We start from the raw sequence: 25,347 nt of genomic DNA, 5'->3' as shown, positions 1-25,347 counted from the left end.
TGTACTATATGGGAACATATTATGCTATAGTAGTATCCATTTTAAGAAACAGCAGTTGATAACAGCCTATAGCCCTTAGGGTACTACTCTATTACTGTACTAAACTGTTACAGAAATTATTGAAATCAACAATTTAATGTTTCACTTTATGAAACAAGTCAAAGACATCAAAAATCTTGCACTTATAATTTTGCGTTTTAATTAAGTTTTTGTTTAGGTAACAATAAAATGTTTCACACTAAACCTTTTTTCTTTTTTTTTTACATGGAAGGACAGTGTATGGCATTCATGAATGAAGGTGGAGCTTTGCTGCCAATTCAAATTGCATCCAAATATAGTTGCTCACTACAGGCAAATGTAAAAATGTGAAATAATGCGTTCTAGCTCGCGTCAGGCATTTTCCTTTGATTCTGGCTTTGTAGCACCTTGTCATATCTACTAATGAAGATGGCATGAGGTGAGAGCAGCTCACATGCAAAGCTTCCGTGAAAAACTCGTGCGGAAAGAGCAAGTAATGGCAGAAACCGTTGACCTTTAACAGTGGGTATATAGCTATCAATTGGGATGAGGCAGTTTCTATTCTTCTGTAGTATACCTGCACAGATCTTGTGTTTTAAGTGCAGGCGCTTACTGCTGCTACATTTTGTTTTGCTGTCTAGCAAAGCATGACGATGACGGGGCCAAGACTTCATCACGAACGAGGGCAGCTTCATCACCGCCTCAGAGGCGAACGCCGATGGCCGAGACTGACAAGAAGGACGATAAGAAGACAGGCGAGTGGCTCACACTTAAAGCTGAGGCTTGGTTGTTACACCAACTTTGCGCATGCGTGCGTGTTTTATGTAATTTAAAATATGAGTGTGAATAAATGAAGGGTTTGGTTTGCTCAGGAGCTTCGAGACCGCGGCGTCCACTGCAGGAGAGTGCTGCGCCCCCTGCCGCAAAACCTCGGGCAGTGGTTCGGCCCGCATCGGCTGCTGTCAACGAGCAGGACGGCAAAATCTGGCTCAAGCCACAGGGAAAGCCAGAGGGCGAGGAGGTTGACAGCAAGCAGCGGGAAGTAACAGGTAACAAGAATCTTTTCAAAAGCGTTACTGGCTCATGAGTACTCGACTCGTACAAGGAGATGAAGGTGGAGATTGTATCTTGCATTGTGTTTTGCTATCTGCTAGCCCTCCTGGTTAGTTCACTTGCAAAGCGACTGCCTGGAGTTCGAACCCCGTTGGGTGAATCTTTCTAAAAACTAGGAAGTTTTTGTGAAAGCTGTATAGCTTTCCTTTGTGGCTGTATGCCAGCTCTTCGGTGATTACTGCCTTGTTACAAATCTGCTCCACCTTGGGGGATTTCCCTAAACACTGGACCAGCATTGCATTTTATGCAGCAATGTCGAGAGATTTTGGTGCTCCAGTGTGCATTCCTGCATGTTGATTGCAGTGTTACATGTGCTAAGAGCTGCCTTAAAAGTACTGTACCAAAAGCAAGTTGAAATGTGTGTAATTCCACTCACTTTTCGTAGCTGCAACTGTGAGATGCACTTGAACTGACTCCTGCATTTTTTAAAGCTTCTTAGAGATGGCGACCAACCAAGCTTTGCCTGGGTGCTAGTGTACTTCTAGTTGCACGAACGAACAAAGGAGGGCGCTAGATGCAGGACAGTGTGTGGAACAACAGACAGGGCGGGATGGAGTGGAAAGGAATGGAGGTTGTTGGTGTAGGATTGGAGTCGTGTGCTGTGTCACTGTCGAAGCCTGACAACGCATGTCATGCAGTGACTGCTACTAGCAACTCATGCTGTGTGCCGTGGCACAGTGGCAGTGGCCTGAGCGTGTGGCCAAATGTCCCACCCCCTTCTTGGTGCAGCAGGCAAGGCTGAGGATGGTGGCGGTGAGGACGGTGTGCTGGTGCCTCCGGCGACGACGCCGGCCGAGAGCGTGGAGGCAGCCACTCCCGGGTCTGGCTCAGAGCGCAAGTCGGATGCAGTGCGCCCCAGCAGCCTGCCGCCCATGAATGGCTCCAGTGCCAGCTCCTCGGCCCTGGCTTCGGCCGACATGGCCAGTGCGTCGTCCCTCCCACTCTCTTTTCGAAACCCAGTGTTTTTCCACTCAACGGCTTGTTAAGCACCTAGCCACAAGCTGGCATCTTACCTGGCAAAATGGCCAGTTCCTGCTGTTGGCTGCATGGTACAGAATGAAGGCTGCTGAGACTGTCCTTGAGGTTTGCAAAATGCTGGTTGTGTGTAACCTAATGCAGCAGTAGTTTATTAGTCGTTTATTTTTTCGAATCATGACTAACAAAGCAACCAGTAGAGTCCAACCTCAGTGTACTTTCAGGTGCTTTACCATGCTACACCGTATGCCATGTGCTACCATGTGCTCTTAGGTACACAGGGTGTGTACATGCCTTGAACCTTTGCATCGATGGTGCTACAAACATTATCAGAAGCAAATACTATACCGAACAATAATGACAAGCAAATGTTATTTGGAGAATGTTAACTGGTGTTGAATTTTGGAAATGCTAGATTATTTTTTTTTGTGCTACACTGTCATATGTCTCACAAAGCCATTGTATACTGCAGCCTCATTGCAAGCGAAATATTGAATGTGCGGCTGCTCATAGTCGAATTTTATTGACCTGATGCATGCTTACTTGTAGTATTATCAGTTGCAAGCGTAGTGGGATAGTGGGAAATGGCGGCATGGATGTACTACAAAAGGTGTATCCCTCCTTTCCTGATTATGTTATGTGTGTTTTATTATTGTTATGTTTAGAACAATGCATGCCTGTAGCATAGGAGACTTCCTTTTATCTGTACTATTTCCAAAGGTCTATCACTGTCACCACTTGTGTTTAGGTCTTGTACCATAACGTATGGAATACGACATGTTAAAGGGACACTAAAGTGGAGTACTAAGTCCACCCAGGCTGAGAGATTAATGCCATAAGATTGCAGACATGTCATTTTTATCAAGAACAGAGAGTAATTAACCCAAAGAATTGTGTAAAAGCAAAAGACTGTAGCAATGGCCCTCAAGAACTGCAGTAACTGTGCCTGGTCAGGTGAATTCTTTGCTGCACATGATTGGTTCATCGCTTTCACATGTAATAGTACTTGACAGTGAGTAGCGCCGAAATAGGACAGCAGTGTCACACACTCTGTTAAGACATAAGAATGTTCTGAGGTGCTCTCTTCGCATGCCACCCACTTGGCCTGTGTGAAGCTATTGTGCACAGCAAATTCAGAAGTACAAGTCATGGCCTAGCTCTCAGGTTTGTTCACATTTTTTCCAAATGGCGAGGGCACCATTAGCATCAAGGGTGATAAACTGGATTTTGCGGCTGATGGTACAATGGTGCCATCTGTTGGATGAATTTTGTTTCTGAAGCTCATGTGATTGGCAAGAAAAGCTTTTCGTGGAGGTATGAATCGGGGAGGAAATTGGGGACCTTACTGGTGGTTCCTTCAGCAGTTCAGTTACTTTTTCAGTGAAGAAAAAGTGCTGGTATTGTTCCTAAGGGCTTAGCTATCAGTCTAGCTTAGATTCTTGCTTGTATGGGTCTTCTCTTTAGTGTCCCTCTAACAACAGCCGTGATGCTTGTTCTGGTGCTCCCGTGTGGTTTGTTCAGGCCCATCGCCACTGCCAGAGCCCCAGTCTGGACCCGTGCCACTGACAACTGTCAAGTCACCCGAGGAGGTGACGGGGGTCAAGTCACCTGACCCCGAGACCTGGACGGTTCCTCTGGACACTGGCCGAGGCCTCGAGTGGACTGATGGCCAGTCACCTGCTGGTACGTGGAAGGGTTACGCAAGGAGAGGCATTTCAAGTCATTGGAGGCTGTGATGAGGGTCTACTTCCTTTCTTACATGCACTTGTAGTATAGTTTTGCAAGCCTTTTACATTGTTGTTCTGGTGTACTCTCTCAAACAAATGGTCTCTAGAGATCCTGTCTTGTTACGAGCTTTTACTTTTGAGCCAGCTGGCATTTGCAGTGCACTAAATGTCAGTTTGCACCTTGCTGCATTTTCTCTACTTCTAGGTGCCCAAGCCACATCAGGCAAAAATATTTACTTGCAGCGCCAAGCTTCTGGTTGTTAATTGTTTGAAAATGGAATTTCAGACCAAGGTTTGCCTGTTCCTCTTTGTGGGCCCAGTACTATGTGTGAAGGTAGTAAACAGCCTGCATCGTAATGTACAGTTTCCCAGCACTGGCTCTCATGAAACCATACCGTTGTTTTCTCGATTCTCAATTTATTTGTTTCAGTTTTCTTATTTCACTGCTTCCATGACCTGCATGTGTGTTTGTCCTCTCAGGTGACTGGCCAGGGAAGGCTAAGGGGACCACCAGTGCACCCATCATAGACACAGCCCCAAAGCCAGCACCTGCACCAAAAATGGAGTCTGCCATTCCTGGTCAGCAGTCATTCCTTTCCTATCAAGGGAGTAGTTAGCTGCTGCGGTGGCTCAGTGGTTATGGCATGTTCTTCAGTAAGGGATGTAATTGAGATTGGAAATACTTTTTCTAGGGACTCCCCTAAATACATTGAACTGTTTCCTTTCCTCTTTTTTTACGCTGCTGCTGTTGCCATGGTAGCATCTTACTAAGCACAGTAGCTGTCGCTTTCAGCATAAAGCTTCGGGTCCTTTCAATGTTTTGCACTCCTTGCGCATAACAAAGGCGATAGCATACTGCAAAACTGCGTGGGTCTGCTGCTTTTGTCGCTTGTCATATTCTCATGAGGATTTTCATTTGTGTTGATGATGCTGATGAATTTTTATGGGGCCAGGGCATCTGTGGCCAAAGAGCGCCATGGCACAAGGTTGTTTCCTCTAATCAAGATGGGGTCAGAGACCCATTTCCCCTGCATTTCACCTCTAAAGAAACAAACTGAGCACCAGGCAGGGGAAAGCTTGTACCCATTGTATCACCAGTGGGTACGCCGCGGCACTGGGGATCGAACCCTGCACCTCCCGTGTGTGAGGCAGATGCTCGAACGACTAGGCCACCGTTGTGGTTGTGTTTAGAGTGTGTAGAGTAGCATGCTTGTCGATTGGAATGCATGTAGTACTGAAGGAGGGCAAAAAGTTGGGCAAGTTGGTAAACATTCATGATGGGTTCCAAAGCGCGACAAGAGGGAGACGAAAGGAAAAGAACACACACGACAAGCGCTTTGTCGTGTGTTTGTCGTGTGTGTTCTTTTCCTTTTGTCTCCCTCTTGTCACGCTTTGGAACCCATCATGCATGTAGAACTACTTTTTACTGTTGCCTCACAGATAGCTCTAACTTTTTATATTGACACTCCTAGGGTATTTGTTTCACTTTAGTTTGCTTTAAAGGTGACCCAACTGATTTAGTCGAGAAAATATTTTGTGATCTCAAAAAGAAAAAAAGGGATGGTTGTACATTAAGATTATCGTTAATAGCTTCTTTTGCCAGTGTTCTTGAAGCATTTGATGCACCCTTCATGAAAACAAGATAATCATTGCTACACATGCAGACCCCAGTATTATTGCAGCATAGCTATCTGTCTGCCTGCTATGCTTGCTGTCCAAGCGAAGAAGCCGGACTTTAAAAATCCAATTGTGAAGCTGCCACATCCAGGCTGCACCAGCCAACGTTTATAGATACTTTTTTAGTTCCATGACTCCTCGCAGCGCCCGTAGGGAGCAGGCGGCCTGTCGCTGTCCCCGCCACCGCGGCGCTGCAATCGCGGGTTGAGCTAGGAGAGCGAGAGTCGTCTGCTAGCGTGCAGCGTTTTGCACGAGCACTCGCATTCGAATCATCGCTGCGCAACATGTTATTTTTTGTTTCCGGCTCTTTCTTGGAGGTATTTTATAACATATATGTGCTTAGCGCGTTTGTAAACTTAAGACCGGTATTCTGAGCAGTGTCACAAGTGGCCGTTTTGTACGGGCAATGACGAAAGGCATGCTTCGATTCCACTTCTCGTGAGATGAACCTAACCTTTCTACTTCAATAGATTCGGATTAGCCGCCGAACCAGTTTTTCGCGACTGGCTTTTGCGTCTCGCATTTCGCGCAAAACTACTTTACGTTTTATTAGAGCAATACTGGTGCAAATAAAACCCGCCGCTGTCTCAGTGGCTACGGCCCGCGGCCGCTTTCCCGAAAGCCGCGAGTTCGATACTGGTGTAGGCGAAATGCAAGAGCAACTCAAGGCCCTTGGCATTTAAATAGAAAAATTTTATTCACAAACCCACTAAACATCGTTGTTGACAAATTTTCTGTCAACTAATTTGTGAGACAAGCTTCGCGCCTTCTTTCGCTCTCTTTGAGCTCTAACAGCACTACTATTTTCCAAGCACTTTGCTCGCGCAAAGAAGTGCATGCGCGTCACTAAATAAAAGTAAATTAATTGAGCTGTGAACACCTCAGCATGCTCTGGACAACCAATACCATTCGTGCCTTTTTTTACAAGAGAATCCAACATGTTCCAAAACAGGTCGCCGAACAACTCGCTCTTTGTAGCCTGTTTTATAGTGCCCTCTACCGCGCTTACACAGGCAAACATCTTTTCGGAAGGGTACGCGAGACTGCCACTGACATACTCGCGCTCAATAATGAGCATAGCCTCAAGCGGCAGAGAATCCTGCCTGCCAAGTGCGTCCGCTTTGCAGACTTCACATTTCGCTTTATTTTTCTTTTTGAAAGCCACATAGCCTGCCAAATAGTACAGGGCTGTTTCTTCTGATGATGGAACCCTGTATCTGTGGTCGTTGGAGGCATTGGAGAGGTCCCTGAAAGGTATCGCCATCAGCTCCTGCCAGATCTGTTCTTTCTAGACTTTTTCTGGATGAGGGCGTCGCAACGCTTTTCTCCGAGGCTCTTGAAGGCACTAAGTAAGACACGATCAGTTCCCTTTCACAGCTACTTCAACAGGTGTGTAAAGAAAAGGCAGCTTAAATAATTGGCTAAACTTCGTCACTGTAGGGTGGTCTTCGTCACCCCCAATTGACCTCACTAGGCCAAAAAATCTCTGGATTTAAAAAAAAAAAAACATTTTATATGAGTATTTCTAGGCTTTTTCAACGTGCCAGTCTAATTACCTCAAGCGGGTCTTGGTTTAACTTCGCTGTGAGAATATAGCTGACGCCCTTGTTGTGTAGGAAGTCTATAATGGACAGCACTGACATCAATGTCACCCACAGGGACTCAAGGGTTTGATTTGATGCAATGAGTTTGATATTTCGTCTTGCTTCCGTCCGGATGGCATTTCTCCGGGTTGCTCTTGTACCGGCTGGTACAGCCGGGCACGAAGCAAGTTGGCATCGTCGCGCTCGAAAGCTGCTTCACGGCCAGCAGCGTTTGTTGTTCTGAGTGCACGATGGGGACCACGTGTTGGCAGAGCGCACAGGAACACAAAAGGACAAAAAAAGGCAGCGACAAACCCGAGCACGGGCTAAGTAGTAACTGCAGGAAAGGACTCAGAGGAGCCGCGCGCGCGCGCCGGCGACGGCGCAAACCTTGACTGCAGCGCCCTCTCACCGCCCGGGTACAAGCAACGCCCGCTTTCAGAGGAGTTATGGAACTAAAAAAGTATCTATAAACGTTGGCACCAGCATCAAAACCTAAGGCTGTTTGGATCCTTTTCTGATTCTGCACATTTTAAGCATAATGTGCAGCAAAGTTTGGAGGAATGAATTTAAGGGAACTTGAGCATAACTTGCAGTAACACTCAAAATCAACCCCTACTTAGGCTAACAAAGTCAAACTGAAGAAAGAATTGAATGGTGGAGCAGCAGGCATTGCAGAACTTCAACTTGTTAGATGGCCATGCTGTGGAAGATTGCAAGCTCTCCAAGCTCCTCAGCAACCCTAGATGCAGCATGGCTAAGCTGCTTTGTGCGAACATAGGTCACATTGTATTACCCTCTGTGCAGTTTGTTAGCACTACAGAAGAGAGAGCCACTTCAAAGTATTTCATGCTTACAGGCCCCTTACCAGCAACAAAACGAACATTTTTGTTTTCCTCTCTCTGTCCTTCTGTGCTTAAATGCCTTGAAGCAAACTGTCGTTTTTTTTTTCTCTCTCGTGTTTTTTTTTCTTCTGCTTTTCTTTCGTGACACAGAGGGCAAAGTGGACCCAATACCGAAGGCTGCCCCTGAAGAGTCCCCGCACAAGGCAGGTCCGGAGGACCCCGTGAAGCCACAGCCGGCCGGCCAGACTGGCGTGGACGTCCTCGACAAGGCTAGAAATCGCCTCGAAGAGTTCTGGGTCACGGGAAAGTGAGCCGGTGCTGAAGCACACAGGGGAAGGCAGCTTTCTGTGGAAGTAGTGCCGTCTTTTCCGGGGGGCGAGTTCGCGAAAGGAATACAGCGCACCTTTTGGCGCGCCTAGGTTGCCATCAAAGGCCACGTGGGAAAGCCAGGTTTGGTCTCCAAGACGAGGTTCTTGGGTAGCCTGCTTAGCCTAGCCTTTGTCTTCCGTCAATCTCTCTTTCTCTGACCTCCTTCCCCGACCGTCATTATTTTTTTTTGTGCATGTTTTGTCTAGCTCTGCCTTAATCACTAGGATCATGTATGGTTTAATGTTGGAAATATAGACGCGTCACAATGATGGGGCAGGCAGTTGTGGATAGGAGAAATGTAAGCAGTGCGACCAGCCTGTTTGAAGGCGAGGTGCCCAGGAGAGCTAGGCAGATAGAGATTGTCTTTGTGTAAACTCCTTCACAATTGAAGCGTGGAACTATGAGGGGGAATCATAGGCATTTAGGTTGAAATGTGTGCGAGAAAAAAAATGCGAGAGAACTTGACTTTGTTCTTTATAATCGTTAAGGACGAATAAGAGCACAATTTCTCGAGCCAGCCTCATACGGCTTGTGCGCTACAGTCCTCTGATCAGATTTTTTTATCTGCAGTGGTCCTGATATAGTCACATTGATTTTCTATCTGTTTCTTTTAGTTGCTCCTCAGGGGTGTTAACAGTGCTCTCCACTGAGGTATTTTACGGTGCTCTATTTTTTTTAGGGTTGTCTGGTCGCGTTCACAACTTCAAAACATTTGCATGGTAAAGGAACAGTATGTGTCCTCTGGTTTACTGAATTCTGTGCGAAATGAGATGGGTAAAACTGCTCATTTTTTCATTCATATGCTCACTAAGGTTGCCGGTATATATATATGGAGACATCGCCTGTATGGGTCATCTGCATTGAGTTGTTTCTGCACATTTTACAGAAAGCATGAAATGCTAGACAGGTAAGAAGATACAAGTCCAAACGGGCATGTGTTGGATCACCAATTCAAGCAATCGGAATGGTGTGATCAGTTGGAGCCCTGCATCGCGTTGTCTTCTTCTGTGAAGATAGCAGCGAGGCAGAATGTCTGTATGACCCAACTGTCCCTGAGAAACACATCTAGTCTCTCTGTTCACAACTCTGTTGCTTGTGGTTTGGTTGGGAATACCTTTATTTTGTTGCTTTTCTCACAGGGTCTTCTTTGCAGCTTTTCTTCTCATGTATGACCGAGACCTTGAGTTGAAAACACAAAGTTGTCTGCGACGTAGTTAAATTTTACAATTCCTGAAGACAGCTGGAGCACTGGTGTGACTGTTCCTACTCTATATATCACAGATATGTGCTTCAGCATACAAATTGTGGATTAGTCATTTCTTTAGGTGCGGATATTTTGTGCAGAAATGTTTATAATTGTATTAGTGGGTCATGGCAGAACTTCAACTTTTTTTATTTGAAATTGTACAGAAAGCTTGGGAGATGTTGCTTTTAATTACTGCTTTTCCTTTCTCGCAAACAACAATTTTATTCAAGGGATACATTTTATTGGGACCCTGTCATAGTAGTTGATACTTAGTGTTGTCATTTGAATGGTTATTTTCAATTTTATTTTTTTTTTTTACAGGGTGATGTGTTTAAGTCTAGATCACTTCATAAATACATTTTATTTATTTTGTTGTTTTTTTAAGCTGCACATCATGTTCTGACTACAGTGCTGTGTTGCAGAAATTCTCATGAACGCAACATTTGTTGAGCACGAGAGGCTGTGAGAGTATTTTTAGGTAAAAAATAGTTGTTAACTGTGTCTGACTGTACTTTCCTTGAGATGATGCGTGACCCGGTCTGGTAATAACTTTATAGCTTGAGAAGCTGTGTGACAAAAATCAAGCACGCCCATAGATATTTGCAGTTCAGTGTGATGTATTATTTTGTGTTTTCATATTTTCCTGGTGTGTAGATCTCCTCGCTTGCAGTATGCATGTGTTATGGGCAGCTGTTAAATGGGGGCATTTATTTTTATTCGCTGAAGAAGCTAGCTTTTTTTTTTTTTTTTCATTATAGAATGTGTCCACTGGCAGTAACGCACATTACAATTCAGTTTCATTTGCAACTGGATTATGACAAATATTTGTAAAGAAAGAAATGCAGCCAACGGAGATCTGTTTTTCGTGTGTCACCCGCTTGTACATTATCATTATCAGGCGTCTAAAACGAAGCTGACAAAAAGTGCTTTGAGTGGCGTTTATTTTTGTGTTGTAGCTTGCATTAGTCTGTGCCCATTTTTATTCGAGCGTTAATGTAGCCAGGCGACATTGTCATAAGGCTGCACACAAACTCCTTTTCATATCTGATGACAAAATTACCCCCCCCCCCCCCCCCCCCCCAACCCCTCCAACATTTAAGTTGTGCTCTAAAAGAATTTAAACTACTTTTTCGTGAAAAAAAATTTTACGATATATTGCTGGAATATTCTTGGGAGGGTCCTTCGTTCCGTAGCGGGACAACACGGAACAGACAGCAGGATGGTGTGTCGTCCCCTTACACTGTGACAGGCCCTTGTAAGAATGTGAACCAACAAGCCCAGCATGAAGTTTTACTATCGAAATAGCCGATCTGACATGGACAGTTTCATGTTCACAGAAAGTTAAAATTGTGTTCACTTGCTTGGCTCACTTACACTCGTGCCATATGTGCAGAAAAATGACACCAAGTGCATAAATCTTCGTCAACTCCATTCACCCATGAATTATATGCATTCTTGACTCCATTTCTCACATAAAAGAGTTGTACAGTCTTGTCACATTTTTTTTTTCAGGTGCCTAGTAATTCTTATGTGAGGAACCCGTTGGTTTTCCGGTACACCAGATGCAAGCTTATAGCCAGTACTGTAGATAAAATATGGGTTTATCTTCCAACATGTTGCTGCTTTTCTTTTACTTACTGAACAGAGACAATGACATTCTTTGGAAGGTTGTTTTAATACATCTGAACAGTATTACCACTTTTTGCGTTTTTGAGCAGGGCATTGTATTCGAGTAAAAATTTCCAACTATGTTGCCGGTGCTGCCGTCATGGCGCTGGTTGTAGTTTACGAAGCAGTATAAGTGGGCCTACTGTGTTTGTGCGTCACTGCCGAATGTATATTTTGTGCAGCACATTAGAAAGCATGTGGACACAGAGGCAGTGTCGAACTTTTTTTCAACGTTATTCGCATTTCAGCGATCTGCCAGATATTTCGGGTATATTATAGAACTTCATGCTCACAGATTAGCATCTTGCAACACGTTTCTTTAATCTTACGAGGACAAAGGCTGTGCTGGAAGTGAAGCACTAGAAGTAGTTGAGAGTAGTGTAGTAGGGCATTTAATGGTTCAAAATCTAGACATGCAGCGACAACTCTGAAAATAATAACATCAATTAACTGTAGGCATTATGTATTAAGCACTTGATGTCATTTCTCGTGTGCATATGGCACAGGTTTTGAATACTCCGACTACAACATGGTTAGTGGCGTCGTGCACAAATCTCTGTATGACTTACCTGGCTGTTTGCATCTCCTTTGTCGGCACGCGTCACGCAGTGCCGATGCACATGTACAAAGTGTAAGAGGGCGTGTTCCGCTTTTTCTCGGTCTCCTACTTATATCTGACGCCATTCTCCCGACGTCATCGTGTTGGACAGAACGTCAAAAGCCAGAGAAACTCCCGTTCACCCTGTTTAAGTGTCGTGTGAGGCATGTCCGTTGATGGGGAGTGTATTAGAGTCCAGCTGGACTTCGAACTGTTGCTAACGCAGCCCAAAGTTTTCATCCACTGCTCTGCATGATGAAAGAGCACTACAAGGTTTTTTTGATCATCGTAGTCGGACACACGTCGTGGCAGTTTCGTTTCTTTCTCGCTCGTCTTGGCGAGAATTTTTATTTTAGTTTTAGTTTAGATACCGGTGTTGAGCAGAGACTGCTTCCACCCTTCTCCCCTACCCCACTCCTGTGTCCCGAGTCAGTTATAGAAGCTGCAATACACGAGTGTTCTACTGGATTTGTGCAAAGTACGTTGTTCTTTGTGTCTGGACAGATAGTGAACTGGTGTCTGCAAGTTCTGGTTAGCAGCGCAGAGGTTTCTATTTTTCTTGCTAGAGAAACAAATAAGCTAGTATATGAAGTTACGTCCCTCAATTATTTTTTTGTGTATATTTTGCAGTATTTATTGCTTAATTTATCAGTACACCAAAGACGCAAGGTATTACAGGGCCCTTTTCTGCTAGTGTTTTTATTTGTGATATATTTTTTCCGCCTATGGTAGTATTTTCAGTGTTACTGTTACTTTATACGTGCATGATCCATGGGTGGGTGTATATTTTGGTGGTGTCATGGTTTCTTCCATCAGTTGGTGACTACCCATCAAAGCCAAGAGTTTCTAGGCGTACAGCATCATTTAGTGCGCATTCTAGCACAATGCTGTTAATTCTAGATTCATATTCAAGTGTTTAGATCTTAACGCACGCACAGAAACCACTATAAGACCAAGGCATTCACACTTATTATGTAAAACATTCTTCTCGGGGTCTTCATGGTGATCAGCAGCTTCACTAACATCTTTTATGGAACTAACTTGCATTAGAGTGCATTAGAAATTTCATTAAGCTACTATACAGTACTGCTTGCTTGAAGGATTAGATCTGGCACATCAATATCGGTAAGATAGTTAAGTAGTGGAAGTAAACTGAACTTTAGCACAAAGCAAGCGCACTTGCTGCCGAACTTAATCGAAGTAAGGGATGGCAATTAGACAGCGAGGTCTTGAACTGGAATATGAATCTTTCTCAACTAGTTGAAAAGTGGTGACGTGTGCTTGTAGACAGCAAGTCACACTGTTCTGCATGAATCAGCCTCTTAAGTTTGATTTTTTTTTTTGCTGAGAGAACAAAGGCGAAAGAATGTGCCAAGGCGAGAAATAAATGAAGAGGCACACTCCTCGCAAAGCACTCTGCCAAGGGAGTTAACAGTGTTGATGTGTGAATGGTCCAAGCTGTTGTGAGTGGATGCGAGTGAACGGCACGAATGGGCTTGCAAAACTGTGCTGCGTTTCTGTGTTGCTGTGCCTGTGAAGAGCCATCTGGCAGAGGTGCAGTACGCAACATTTCTCCTCGCATGTTGCGCTTGCAGTCATGCGAGGTGTTGCCCAGAGCAGAGCTTTATTTTTACGCCATAACCTACATTTTGCCGAGGGAGATTCTTTGCGAGAGGAGGTGGAAGTGCAATCCTGTTGTCACTTGTTCTATTGCAAGCGCGCACAGGTTGTTGAGGGGAACACATTTCTGGCGATATTGGTCGTATTTTAGACAAGTGCATATGTGCTAGATGTGGTATTACACATAAATGTGAAGTCACACTGGAAAGTTGCCGGTGACTTGAAAGCAGGATGCAACATGGCAAGTGTGGGTGGACTACAAGACTGCAGCTTGTTAATTCAAGCGTGGACATGCTGTTGATGGCTTGTTCTTTGCTCATGCATACCTTGTTCGCACGTACCGTGTAACTTTCTAGCACAACTTCACAGTGATGCAATGGTATCAAAAACTACTTTGAAGGCACTTTCGACGCATTAGACATTTTTCCAAGTTTCAGAGTGAGCCACATGATGCAGCAATTCGTAAATTCGAATGGATAGATTTGATGCCGGATCTTCATGCTTGTTGAGATCTTGCTCACTGAATTACTATCCAGTAAAATGTTTTTAATTGTGCAGAACTTCTGTGCTGTAGCTGGCTGCTCAAATTGCATTGTGTGCAGCAGCATGTACTCGGCCTATTTAATTCACCTGTGTTGTTTTGAGAATGTAATTTGTTGTTTAGAAGCCCGCGCAGTTCCAATTTCCAGGTGATCCATAACCTAAGCTGTATTTTTTTTTTAAACACTCATTGCAAAGTTAATTGGTGTAGTCATTGCTTTACTATATTTCACATTTCCAGATGATACCATTTCAGATGTGCTGGTAGAGAAGGCATTGGAAGTAAAGTATCTAGGCAAAATGATAATAGCTGCTGGCTGAGGATACCTGTCGTAGTCTGGCTTCTTGGCCATTGCCAGATTCGAGAAGATGCGATCTTAGCTGCTCTCCAGGTTTTAATGAATATAATAAAGAACTGTACGACTGTGAAATGGGCCAATTGGAAGTCTTTAATTTTTAATTACATTGTTCTAAAATTTAGCATGAAGTATGTGCGACAAAGTGTAATAGATGCGACTGCAAGCCTGGAGAAGAGTCTGTTTATGGGAACTGTGTACCTCAGACAGAAAAGATGAAAAGATTGGCGAGGTAAACTGATAGCACATTCTCTGAAGGAATTTCTGCGGGCAGTGCATTCAGAAAATGACTGTTCGTACGCATTATAATTGCAGCTCTGTTGAGATTTTTTAATCTTTTCTGCAACACGTTCGATGAAAATCGTAGCGCGAAGGGTTGGCCTATGTGCAGGCACTGTTTGAAGTACAAGAAACTGAAACGGGGCAGGGTGTGTAGCTGTGGCCTTTTATATTGCAAGCAGCAGCTGGATGCATTCCCGCAGCTGAATAAAAAATTGAAGTTTGGAAATTGGCTCCCCAGAAATGTGCCCTCCACACTTGTAGTGTTTGAGCGAACTGTTTAGTTCCAGACGATTTGTAGCCTGTTCTGAATAGCAACATGTTCTCAGTGTGTATTCTGTGAGTGCAATGTTCTGAAGTGCGACTTGTGATATGTAGTAGTTGGAAAAGACTATGGGGATGTTTGGAGCTTTGAAGATGCGTTTCTGGTGTCACGTTTCAATATCTAGTGGGGCTGTGGGTTTATTGTGTGCGTATTTTGTGTTTCCTGGCACGATTGTCATCACCTTTTTTGTATGTATACACGGCTGTTATTAGTATCAATAAAGAAACATTCAGACTTACTGCTGTGCCTTGGAGTTGTAGTGAACAGGCCTAGCATATCTCCCACTCCTGCTGAGGACGTTCCCCAAGAGTCATGGAAGGAGAGTGCTGAACTTTTAAACAAAAATTCTAATTTCTCTTTGGTTTGTGAGGGCCCCTGATCATACTCTTTGCTGTGAGAAAGCAAACTTAAGTGGTCATCTCAAATCTATGTACTGATTCCTAACAGTGTATATGTTGTCCGCATGCGACACTTGGTTTCAAACCTCTGTACTTTAAATTCCCAAAAGTTTTAGTACTTAGCCTGTCTGGTTACAGTCTAATTCAAGACTGGTGGTAATCATCAGAATGATGAATGAAGTTCAGAATGTCATTTGGAAGACCCGCCAAAAGTTTTCCTGAGTACGGAACTGTTGAAAATTCAACACAGAATTAAATTCCTGACGCACTGCAATTGTGCAGTTACTTTCTGCTCTCACTTGCACTGGAAAACAGAAGAGGGAGGGACACTGATTTGGCGATAAGGCAAACATGGATGTGAATTTAATGAGAAAAGAAAGTTTTGGGCGCTTTGAAGTTTTCATCGAAAAAAATGACTCTGCCAGATTGCAGGTCTGACCAATATAATTGATGACCATGCAGATTACTAGAAATGAATACTATTATTTCACCAGTTTACTGTGAATTTACAAGCACTCTGAAGGCCCTCACGCGGGCAAAATTAAGTTGAAAGGCTTTATAGAATGAATGGTGTTATAAAGATTTTTTTTTTCTTGATAAAATTTATGAACTTGCACCATGGGGAGGGGGAGGGGGGGGGGGGGGGGGGGGGGGGGGGGGGGGGCAGAAAAACAAGGATAAGTTTAGTCATTTTTTTTTTTGTATTTTGTGTACTCAAGCACATTGTCTCAGAAGTTCAGTTCACAACACGTTGCCGACAGCAACGGCGCATGTGTGAACCTGGAAGTGTCTCTCGCAAGCCTGGCGCTCACATACACTGTTTCTGCCCTCAACATAGCAGTTGTCAGCAGTTTTAAATACTGCTAACAAGAAGCGACTCTTACAATGTGTTGTAAAACGTCTTTGGCATACCATTACCACCATAGCAGTAGCAATACCACTGCTGCCAGAGCATGATGTAAGCAGCAGCGCAGTAGAAGCAATGCATTAAAGTGTTCCACTAAGCAAATGTATGACCACTCAAGTTGTTTGCGGTAACAAAATGTAGCCATCAAAAGCAAAATGAACGAATGAATTCATGCACATCAATAATATCCAAATGAGAGACATGACACAAATATGCTTCGTTCTATGCCACAAAATAACCTCGTGGTAATGCGATTCATTACACATACTATATCCATAACATCAAGCTCTTCAGAAGCTGTGCTACTGGCACAGGCACTTTTTTTTACGGATGCGTCAATGTCCACATCAGTTGATGAATTTCTTGAACCAAAGGACAGTGTTCACGAACATGTCGGCCTCCACGTTAACCTTGTACAGACCGTGGTTGTCATCGTACACATACATCCTGAAATGGCAAAAGAATGGATTGTCATAAATCTGACACTGCAGTTAAAATTACAGGAGCTGCTATAGACTTTTAGTTTTTTTTTTTTTTTTTTACAATTAAATGGTACTGCACTTGTAATCTGGAGGTAAAGTCCAGAAGAAAAAAACCGGTTGGGTGGTCCATGCTCATAGAAGCAAAATGGCACTGCTAATGGGACAAGAATCCAGTTGTGTAATTTTGCAGCTGGCACATCCAGCAGTGGTTGTTGCTCCATTTCAAATATAAATGCTTCCCAAGTGCTTTGAAAGAAAAAGATTTAGCCTGAAGTATTAGCTCCTTGTGAAAACATTTTCGCACCTCCCGGCATTTCGTCCTTCCTGCACGGCAATTCTCACGCAATGGCACATCATCAGTTAACACGTGGCCACGGTATCTGTGACCAGAAGGCATTAGCGTCCCACTACCACAGTCGCCTGCCATCAAGGGTAGCACGAGCATGCCGGAAACACTGCTACTGGTTTACGGTTACGGTCTACGGTTACCATGGGTCCACAACCACCTTTTTTTTTTTCCCCTAGCTGGTGTTGCAGCAGTGACACAAAGGTGAAAGAAAACTGCCACTCGTGTTTCAAGTGAGAGCAGAGCAAGTGCTTACTGGGCGGTCACATCCTGGGCAAGGAGGGACTTGTAGAACTTCATGCCCTGTGTCTTGGGTACCCGCTGGTCATTGTCACCCAGCATAAACAGGGTTGGAATACGCACCTGCAGATAGAGAGTGCAGCTTGACAACTAGACACCAGTCACGGGGTTCACTCTGAGGCTCTAATGCTTCGAAATGGAAGTTTTGCATGACATACGCAAAGCTCAAACCAAGCACCTGTCTATTTTCCTTTTATGTGACACAGCATTATGTTGGTTGTAGCCCTTCTCATTTTTTGCAGTATGTTCTGTTGAGATATGCGTGTGCCAGAAGCCTAGGATTCTATGGGCATGCCAGCTAATGTAAACCTAATCGTAAAAAAAGCTTGGGGGAGCACTTATGCTCCGCCTTAAATATATGACGGTATAGCATTAATGGCTCCTTTTAGTGGCCTGGGGTCCTCTTTGCGTATCGATTTACGATTTATGGGGGTTTAACGTCCCAAAGCGACTCAGGCTACGAGGGACGCTGTAGTGAACGGCTCCGGAAATTTAGAATACCAGGGGTTCTTTAACGTGCACCAACATCGCACAGTACACGGGCCTCTAGAATTTCGCCTCCATCCAAATTCGACCTCCGCGGCCGGGATCAAACCAGCGTCTGTCGGGTCAGCAGCAGAGCGCCATAACCACTGAGCCACCGCGGTGGCTCTTTGCCTATCACTTCACAGATATGGACATTGCTGTTTCTTTCAACATCACATGATGCTTAACCTACCCTTAAAAGCACAACGCGATAGTATTAGAGATCCCTCCTGTGCAAATGCTCCTTCTCTGTCGCCTCGGTTCTGCCTACATGCCCATATTTAAGCGGAATTGGTCACTTCTCCACTTTACATTCATAGGTTGTGGGGAGTCCTCACACCACCCCTGGGGCAGTGGTGCAGCGGTTAAGCGATGAGCCACTGCCTCAGCAGGTGGCAAGCCACCGGTGGAGCTTGTGAGAGCCAGCAACCTTTCACAACCAATCATTAATTTAACTGCCAGCCTTAACAGCACAACGCCATAGTATTAGAGATCCCTCCTGTGCAAATGCTCCTTCTCTGTCGCCTCGGTTCTGCCTACATGCCCATATTTAAGCGGAATTGGTCACTTCTCCACTTTACATTCATAGGTTGTGGGGAGTCCTCACACCACCCCTGGGGCAGTGGTGCAGCGGTTAAGCGATGAGCCACTGCCTCAGCAGGTGGCAAGCCACCGGTGGAGCTTGTGAGAGCCAGCAACCTTTCACAACCAATCATTAATTTAACTGCCAGCCTGATATGGTCGGCAGGTAGCACAATCTAAATATTTTGCTCACAACGCCGCCGACGCAGGAATTTCTACAGAACAGAGCCTTAACACTCTCACGTTAAAATGTCCTGCAGAGGAAAACTTGAAAACAGTTGACTCTTGATAGTATGAACTCGAAGGTGACTGAAATTTTTTTTCAAACTGTGCAGAGTTTGGATTAAGGGTAGCCTTTTTAACAGCCGTCATGTTGACAGGACTAAGCATCAGTTTGAATTAACCAGATTCCACTGTAATGACGCAGCTTGTTGGTTACATTTATTTATTTGTTTTGCTCCTCATTTATCTGCAACCTTTAATTAATAACAATAGATAATCTTGAACAGCTGTAGTACCTCAGAGGTTATCAGCTATAGCTATAAAGCATCAAAAGAAACTTTGTGCATTTTCAGAAAAGGTGGATGTATTTTCAATGTTATATTCAGGCTTTGAACCAAGCTAGCGAAACCTCCGAAGCACCTGAGATTGTGATTAGTAGTGCATGCTCATGGCAAACGTGGCTGCGTTAACTTTGGCACACCACGGTGATCAGTAAATTTGCATCCTAAAATCCAGAATCTTCATAAGGGGCATTCGATTGTGCTGGAAATAAGATTTTCGCATGCATTGTCGTGAATGCCTTTTATTCACCTTCTTAATAGAGCTACCATTAAGCCCCGACTCCAAACACACTTCCGAGGCGTCGCGCCACGCGCTGGCGTGTTGAGCGCTGCGCCACGTCGGGCATCGAGGGAGGTACACATCTCCATTCTTCAGGAGCCACGCCGAATCGCATCCGTGCACACGTAGACTCGCACGCTACGGTGATGTTGCTAAAAACAGTTCGCTTGCCAAGAGTAGTGAGAGGTAGTAATTGCCGTAATAAAGTGACTTTAAAACGTGTGGAATGTATTTGGTGCACAAATAATTAAGTGCGCCTTTTCACTGTGATTCTGTATCTCAGCACTTGCAAAACCCATAGCACTATCGACACTCGTTTACTCTGTGCTCGTGTGCAGCACGCAACTTATACACGACTCATACAATGCTCTGATTGGGTCTCGGAATCATGACATCATCACTCACAACACCTCTCCAGTGCCTCTGATTGGTTCTCACAATTCATGACGCCATCACCAAGGGAGCTGTGCAGATGTGCACAAAACAAACTGAGATAAAACACCTGTGCTGCCAAGATCCTGCCAGTGCAGCGCCACCATTGCCAAGACTCCGCTGTTCGAGTTGTCAAGGCACATTATCGGCATCACAAAGATTGAAGAAATATAAAGACATTAAAAATAAATATTGAAACAGCTGTGCTGTAACTGTATATCACTGAGTTCCATAACCGTCCTGTGAGTTACTTCACTCCGATCTAAGTCCCCATGACGGGCTGTGCCAGTAATCAAACAAAAATATTGTGTGCAACAAGTTACACTTGCTGCATAACTTCCTTAAACTTCCTTCAAAGCATCCTAAAAAAACTGGTACGATGTACTCACGTTCTTGACGTACTTCATGGGCGATTTGTTCCACATCTGCTCCAGATGCTTGGGCTCCAACACATCGCCTGCCTTGTAGTCTGGAACCACGCCACTTTCCACACAGCGCCTAGACATTGCGGACACGGGTGAGCGGAAAATGACACTCCAGTCAAACAGTTTTTCTGGTCGCTGAGAGTGCAATGCTTACAGTCCTAACTGATAGCACCCTCACCTAAAACATCACACTGAAGGATGGCCCCTGTACTCTTATTCCTGTCCATTTGTTGTCTTGCGTTTCACTTTTCATTATGAGCTTTCCCAATTTTCCATAATTAACTTCACGATGTTTACATCGAAGCTTGCTTTTAACTTTTTCTAAAGCCTACATCTCTATGCCAAGCTAAATTAAAGCTAGCTTCAAGACATTACCTTTATATACTTGATGAGGGAAAATAGCCAATTTGTTCTAGCGACTGGGTGCAACTAAGCAAACTTTCTTTAACCAGCCTCTCATTAATCGGCAAAGGGAGTGTTACATATAGTGCAATGCACCTGCACCCAATTAAGAGTACAAAAGTGGAGAGCGCAAAACATGCCATACACACTGCATGCCACACACGCTGATAGGAAAAGTAAAAATGTGACTGCATTTCATGCATTAGAAATGGCCCGTATGCATGGGTAGTTAGGCACATTTAGTCCATGTCTACTAAACCAGTTAAATCTTCATGGCAACTGTTGTATGCAATTTTATTCTAAATTCTCTAGAATATTTGCTCTTTGGGTTAGTTAGGACACAGCAGCTATGAAAAACTAGGACCTAGCTGAATATACGAGTAATACACATGCAAAACTATAAAAAAGTTAATAATGCACCATGAACAATTGATTCAATAGAGCCCCAACAAAGCCCAGGCAGCTCGTCACAAAAGCTATTAACCAACAACAGCAAAAACAGGTGACGCATGCATTATAGAGAACGCCACTGTGTTTAAATAATTAACTGATATATTAAGCGATTCAACCTACCAGTCAGGGATATCTGTCCCATCCATTGCTGTAAGGGGGAAAAAGAAAAATAATCCAACTGTGGGTATGCAATACACACAGTGCACAACAAAAAAGTAATGGTGACTTTAAAATTCAAACCCTTTGAGCTTACAGGACAGGTCCACAACTGGATTCCAGACAGCAGCGGCTCTGTAGAAGCTCTGCAAACAGTGTACAGGCAGTGCAGACATTCAACGCCATACCTTTCCACTGTGACTAAGAATCAAAGCATGATGGCATATTCATCAGAGAACACAATTTTGTTAACGCGCACTTATCACAAGAAAACATCAACTTTCTCAAGCCATCTTTTTTTAAAGCCCAAGGGAATTATTTATTTCGTGTACCATGTTCTCATATCATGGACAGCGATCCAGTTGTGATATTTTATGATGTAGTACTACACATTCATTGAATTTGTTTTTTGCAAGGTTGCATGAAGCCAGTACTTTGTCTCAAAACATGAATTCTGGACAGTCACACATTTTTTAAACATTTCAGCCTTCAGAGCACAAAAAGTTTTTTTTTTTTGCAGAGTGCAGATAAAGAGTGCAAGTTGTACTACTCCAGAGGCAAAATTTTGAATTTGCTGCAGAATAGGTTCACTATGAAAAATGAACTGCGGAGTGTTCTAGAATTCTTTACAACACCCCAATTAAAAAAAGTGCATGTCACCATGTGTTCTTTATGCTTGGAAAGATGCAGACATACGCTAATGACATTTTGCCAAATACTAGTTTTTTTTTTTTGCTATTGCTTGAATTTGTCAGAGAAAAATATTTTTCCTGCATGAACCTACCACAAGAGTACCTTGCACATTTTAAAATAGGGCGCAAATGCTTAAACCAGGGTGATTGTATGAACTCTGGACTTATTAATCACCTGTGATCCCCCACCTAACCCATAATATACTGAGTACTTAGTCTCTCTCTCTCACAAACACACACAAAACCAAAAAAAAACACACAAAAAAAACAAATTTTTAGAAACAGAGATTGGAATCCAGTGAGGCATACCGGAAACTGGCCGATGGCGTGGCATGCCAAGAAGCCCCCGTGTGAGCCACCAAAGATGAGCATCTTGTCTGGGTTGATCTCATCCCGCTGGGCTGCCACCTCTGCTGCACACTGTACAAATGCGACCCTGACAATGAATCGTGGGGCAAGCGATAGCGTGACTAGAGACTGGCCCGCTTGCACTTGCCTGAACATCGAATATATCCTGCTGGCCGACCTTGCCCAGCAGTGATCGGAGGTTGTCCTCTCCAAACCCTTTGGATCCCCTGTAATTCACTGCGCAAGGAGCATACAACAAAGCAGTAAACAATGCTGTCAAACAGTTCAGATTTCTTAAAAGAGGAAGCAAAAAATCTCAACGTTTCTCGTTATCCAAGGCATAGTACAAATTTTCAATGAGGAACAGACGAATTTATAGAGATGAATGCCACGTGAGAAAGTTAGAAAGTTACGAAAATTGGAACACCAAACAGATGCCACAGTGTAAAAAAAAAAAAGAACATGTTAATGCTCTACACATTTGGGCCTTTCACTCAAAAGCAGGAAAACCAGTATGTATACCCGATCAACACATAAATCACATGCTACCACAGCCTTGCCATGCAAGTAAAATGAGGCACCGAAAAGTCTTTTAACGCCTTTCCAGGGATAGCGACCATCAACAGAACTCAAGCAGAGTTGCTAAAGATAGCACACTACAGTTGCAGAAACCATTACTGATGTGAGGTAAATTTTGGCGAAAGTTATCATTTTTCACAATTTTTTTCCCAAGACAAAATCACTAAACTTTCCTCCACCTTTGGCTTTCAAACATCAACGGTACCACATGCACTATGCTTACTTTCACTTTGCTATGCACACATTGTTTCATGTTAGCATTTATTTAACTGTTTGGCATTGCATTTCAACATACCAGCAACTTCATGCTGATAGCATACTCTCAACATCAAACTGTTTGTCTACCATGCTTGTTGCCATTTCCTTAAGTGAAAACCATCAACTAACTGTATTGGAATGTATTCTGGATGTTTCTCAAAAAAAGAGGGTTAATGTCAGCACTACACTAGCAGAGAAATAACTACAACTGCACGAAAAAAGAAATCTTCACTGACAACCAACACACACTGTTTCACACTCGCATCATGTGCGGCCGAGTGAGCAGCTCATAAAGAGGAAATTCTCGCAGGCACAGTGCCACGCAAGGGCGCATTCCTTTCCAGAAATAAGCAGGAAAAGGGATGACTGCTCACCCAAAAGCACCGCAAAGCCGCACTTTACAAAGAGGATGGGATACAGGTCGAAGCCAGCATGGAAGGAGGAATGAGGGCCACCTGAAAGATGAACATGAAAAAGCACTCACTCCATTTTGAAAGTCACTGAAAAGTTAGTATACTGACATGCATGAAACCAGCAAGCAAACACTGCATTAGGAAACACTGCCAAGCATGTGAAGGAATCGGATGGCTTTATTCATACAAACGTGTAAGCAATGGACTGAGTAAAAGCTTGCTAAGCACTACTTTCACAAAACCTTATTATGTAATAAATGATAAAAATAGCCCGGATTTCTTTGGGCAATCACTGCAAAACATGAAGCTAAGCATCTCTGCTTCCTATCGCTGCATGCAAAACTAAGTAAACCTCATGTGATAAGGTATCCGCGAAGATTGAGGGCAAAAAGCAAAACGTCGCAACACTCACCATGCGGAAACACTATGAGGGGCAGGTCTGTTTCGTTCTTGGGAGTCACTAAAGTTGCTTCAAAAATTACATCTAAAAAGCAAAAAAAAAAAAAGCAACTCTTATTTTCTCATTGCTTCCTGGCACAACTGTAGAATGGAGGAAACACACTGATTCTGATTTAGGAACTTAGTTCTGATCGTCAAACCACAAGACAGAAAATGCAGCGGGCACCAAAACACGGATGTCTGAGCATGACATGTAGCACAAGCCAGCTCATAGTCAAGAAAATCTCAACTAATTTCTTTATGTTCATGGCACACATGCCAGCAGTTTGGGTGCAATTTAGTGACGAAACCATTTACGAAGGGAAGAATTAAAACAGAATAAAGCAGATCTACTGCCTTTAGATAATTCTATGCCTGCAGACAACTTTCTGAGGCACTGCAGCGAAGCCACAGCTGTGAGGAGCCATCACCATCCAGACCCGAGTGCATGAGAACAGCATGCTTGAGGAAGCCATTGCCTCATGACCGTAGCTTCTCCTACACTGCCACAGGAAGTTGTTCACAAGTGTGCAGTACAGTATGCAGTATATGCGTTTCCAGTCGGTCTGAAGGACAGCTTGTGGAGGCAGTACGTGCTGCTTCTAAATCAATAGTTAACAAAGCTCTGTTCCAAGAGATTCTGCACAGAAGAGAGGAACCACCTGACCCACTGAATTATGTGCAGCAAGACATCTATGAATTTCAACAAAATCTGGCCAAGCAAACTTCTGATCGGCAGACCGAACCACTGGCATGAACTTGCCATTTTGCAAGTGAGAAAGTCGGGGGAGAGGCATTTGCTGGCTTGAAGGGGGCAGAGTGCAAGCGGACAGATTCTGGGAGGAGAATGTGAAACAAGGTGCAAAGCATGTTTTAACAAAAGCTCAATTGAACGTGCAAAAATTGAGATCATTCAATGCTCTAAGCTTTGAGAAAGGGCTTATGGCTTCCATGCAAAGAACCCTACAACAGAGTGACACACCTGCACAACCAAACTACACGCATGTCTACTTCAGCAAAAAAAAGAAAAAGAAAGAGAGAGAGAGAGAGAGAAGATGGCTCACGTGTCTCATCTGGTGGGGAGAACTGAAGGATGTACCAGCTGATGCCAGACACCTTGTTGTCGTCAGGTTCGATCGGCACCCAGGCATTCACGCCACCTTCTGGTGTGAGCGTACCCACCACCTGCGTACACAGTGGGCACGCACCAGACCTATGAGTGTAATAGCAGGGGAACTTGCCGGCTAATCCATGCTGCACCTGGACCACCCTACAGCATGGAATGCATGCACGCTGCGCTATGCTGTGTTGTGGTGTACACAAACCAAGCTTTGTGCATGCACGGAGCTCCCAGAGTTGCTCTTGTCCTCCTAGTGTTGTCAATGGAGCTCCCAGTGCTCCCCTCATGAAAGGTCCCATAGGTGTGCAT

The 25,347-nt window shown here is 44.0% G+C and overlaps 2 protein-coding genes across 10 annotated transcripts in view; one reads left to right on the top strand and one right to left on the bottom strand.

Annotated features, from left to right (window-relative positions):
• LOC149358297 (uncharacterized) overlaps positions 1–15,177 on the top strand; it is an 87,014-nt gene extending 71,837 nt beyond the window's left edge. For 4 of the 7 annotated variants that reach the window (XM_089570328.1, XM_089570325.1, XM_089570327.1 and 1 more), the window contains 6 exons: positions 660–773; positions 891–1,067; positions 1,861–2,055; positions 3,628–3,789; positions 4,314–4,412; positions 8,089–15,177. In XM_089570328.1, coding sequence (XP_089426454.1) covers positions 660–773; positions 891–1,067; positions 1,861–2,055; positions 3,628–3,789; positions 4,314–4,412; positions 8,089–8,249 — 908 coding nt within the window. In that variant the 3' untranslated portion in view covers positions 8,250–15,177. The remainder of the gene's footprint in view (positions 1–659; positions 774–890; positions 1,068–1,860; positions 2,056–3,627; positions 3,790–4,313; positions 4,413–8,088) is intronic. The other 3 variants (XM_089570329.1, XM_089570326.1, XM_089570324.1) reach the window with 1 other exon arrangement.
• A 1,280-nt stretch (positions 15,178–16,457) lies between these two features.
• Positions 16,458–25,347, bottom strand: part of LOC149358296 (acylamino-acid-releasing enzyme-like) — a 34,779-nt gene continuing 25,889 nt past the window's right edge. For all 3 annotated transcript variants that reach the window (XM_089570332.1, XM_089570334.1, XM_089570331.1), the window contains exons 13-22: positions 24,983–25,103; positions 23,893–23,964; positions 23,442–23,522; positions 22,379–22,467; positions 22,192–22,302; positions 21,288–21,336; positions 21,155–21,182; positions 20,144–20,252; positions 17,329–17,435; positions 16,458–16,691 (exon numbers count right to left, since the gene is read on the bottom strand). In XM_089570332.1, coding sequence (XP_089426458.1) covers positions 16,592–16,691; positions 17,329–17,435; positions 20,144–20,252; positions 21,155–21,182; positions 21,288–21,336; positions 22,192–22,302; positions 22,379–22,467; positions 23,442–23,522; positions 23,893–23,964; positions 24,983–25,103 — 867 coding nt within the window. In that variant the 3' untranslated portion in view covers positions 16,458–16,591. The remainder of the gene's footprint in view (positions 16,692–17,328; positions 17,436–20,143; positions 20,253–21,154; positions 21,183–21,287; positions 21,337–22,191; positions 22,303–22,378; positions 22,468–23,441; positions 23,523–23,892; positions 23,965–24,982; positions 25,104–25,347) is intronic.

This window comes from Amblyomma mixtum, chromosome 2 (genome assembly GCF_055824585.1).
Source record: "Amblyomma mixtum isolate Tamu chromosome 2, ASM5582458v1, whole genome shotgun sequence".
Lineage (NCBI taxonomy): Eukaryota > Metazoa > Arthropoda > Arachnida > Ixodida > Ixodidae > Amblyomma > Amblyomma mixtum.
The sequence above is the reverse complement of the archived record's forward strand: the minus strand, read 5'-3'. Positions and strand labels throughout refer to the sequence as shown.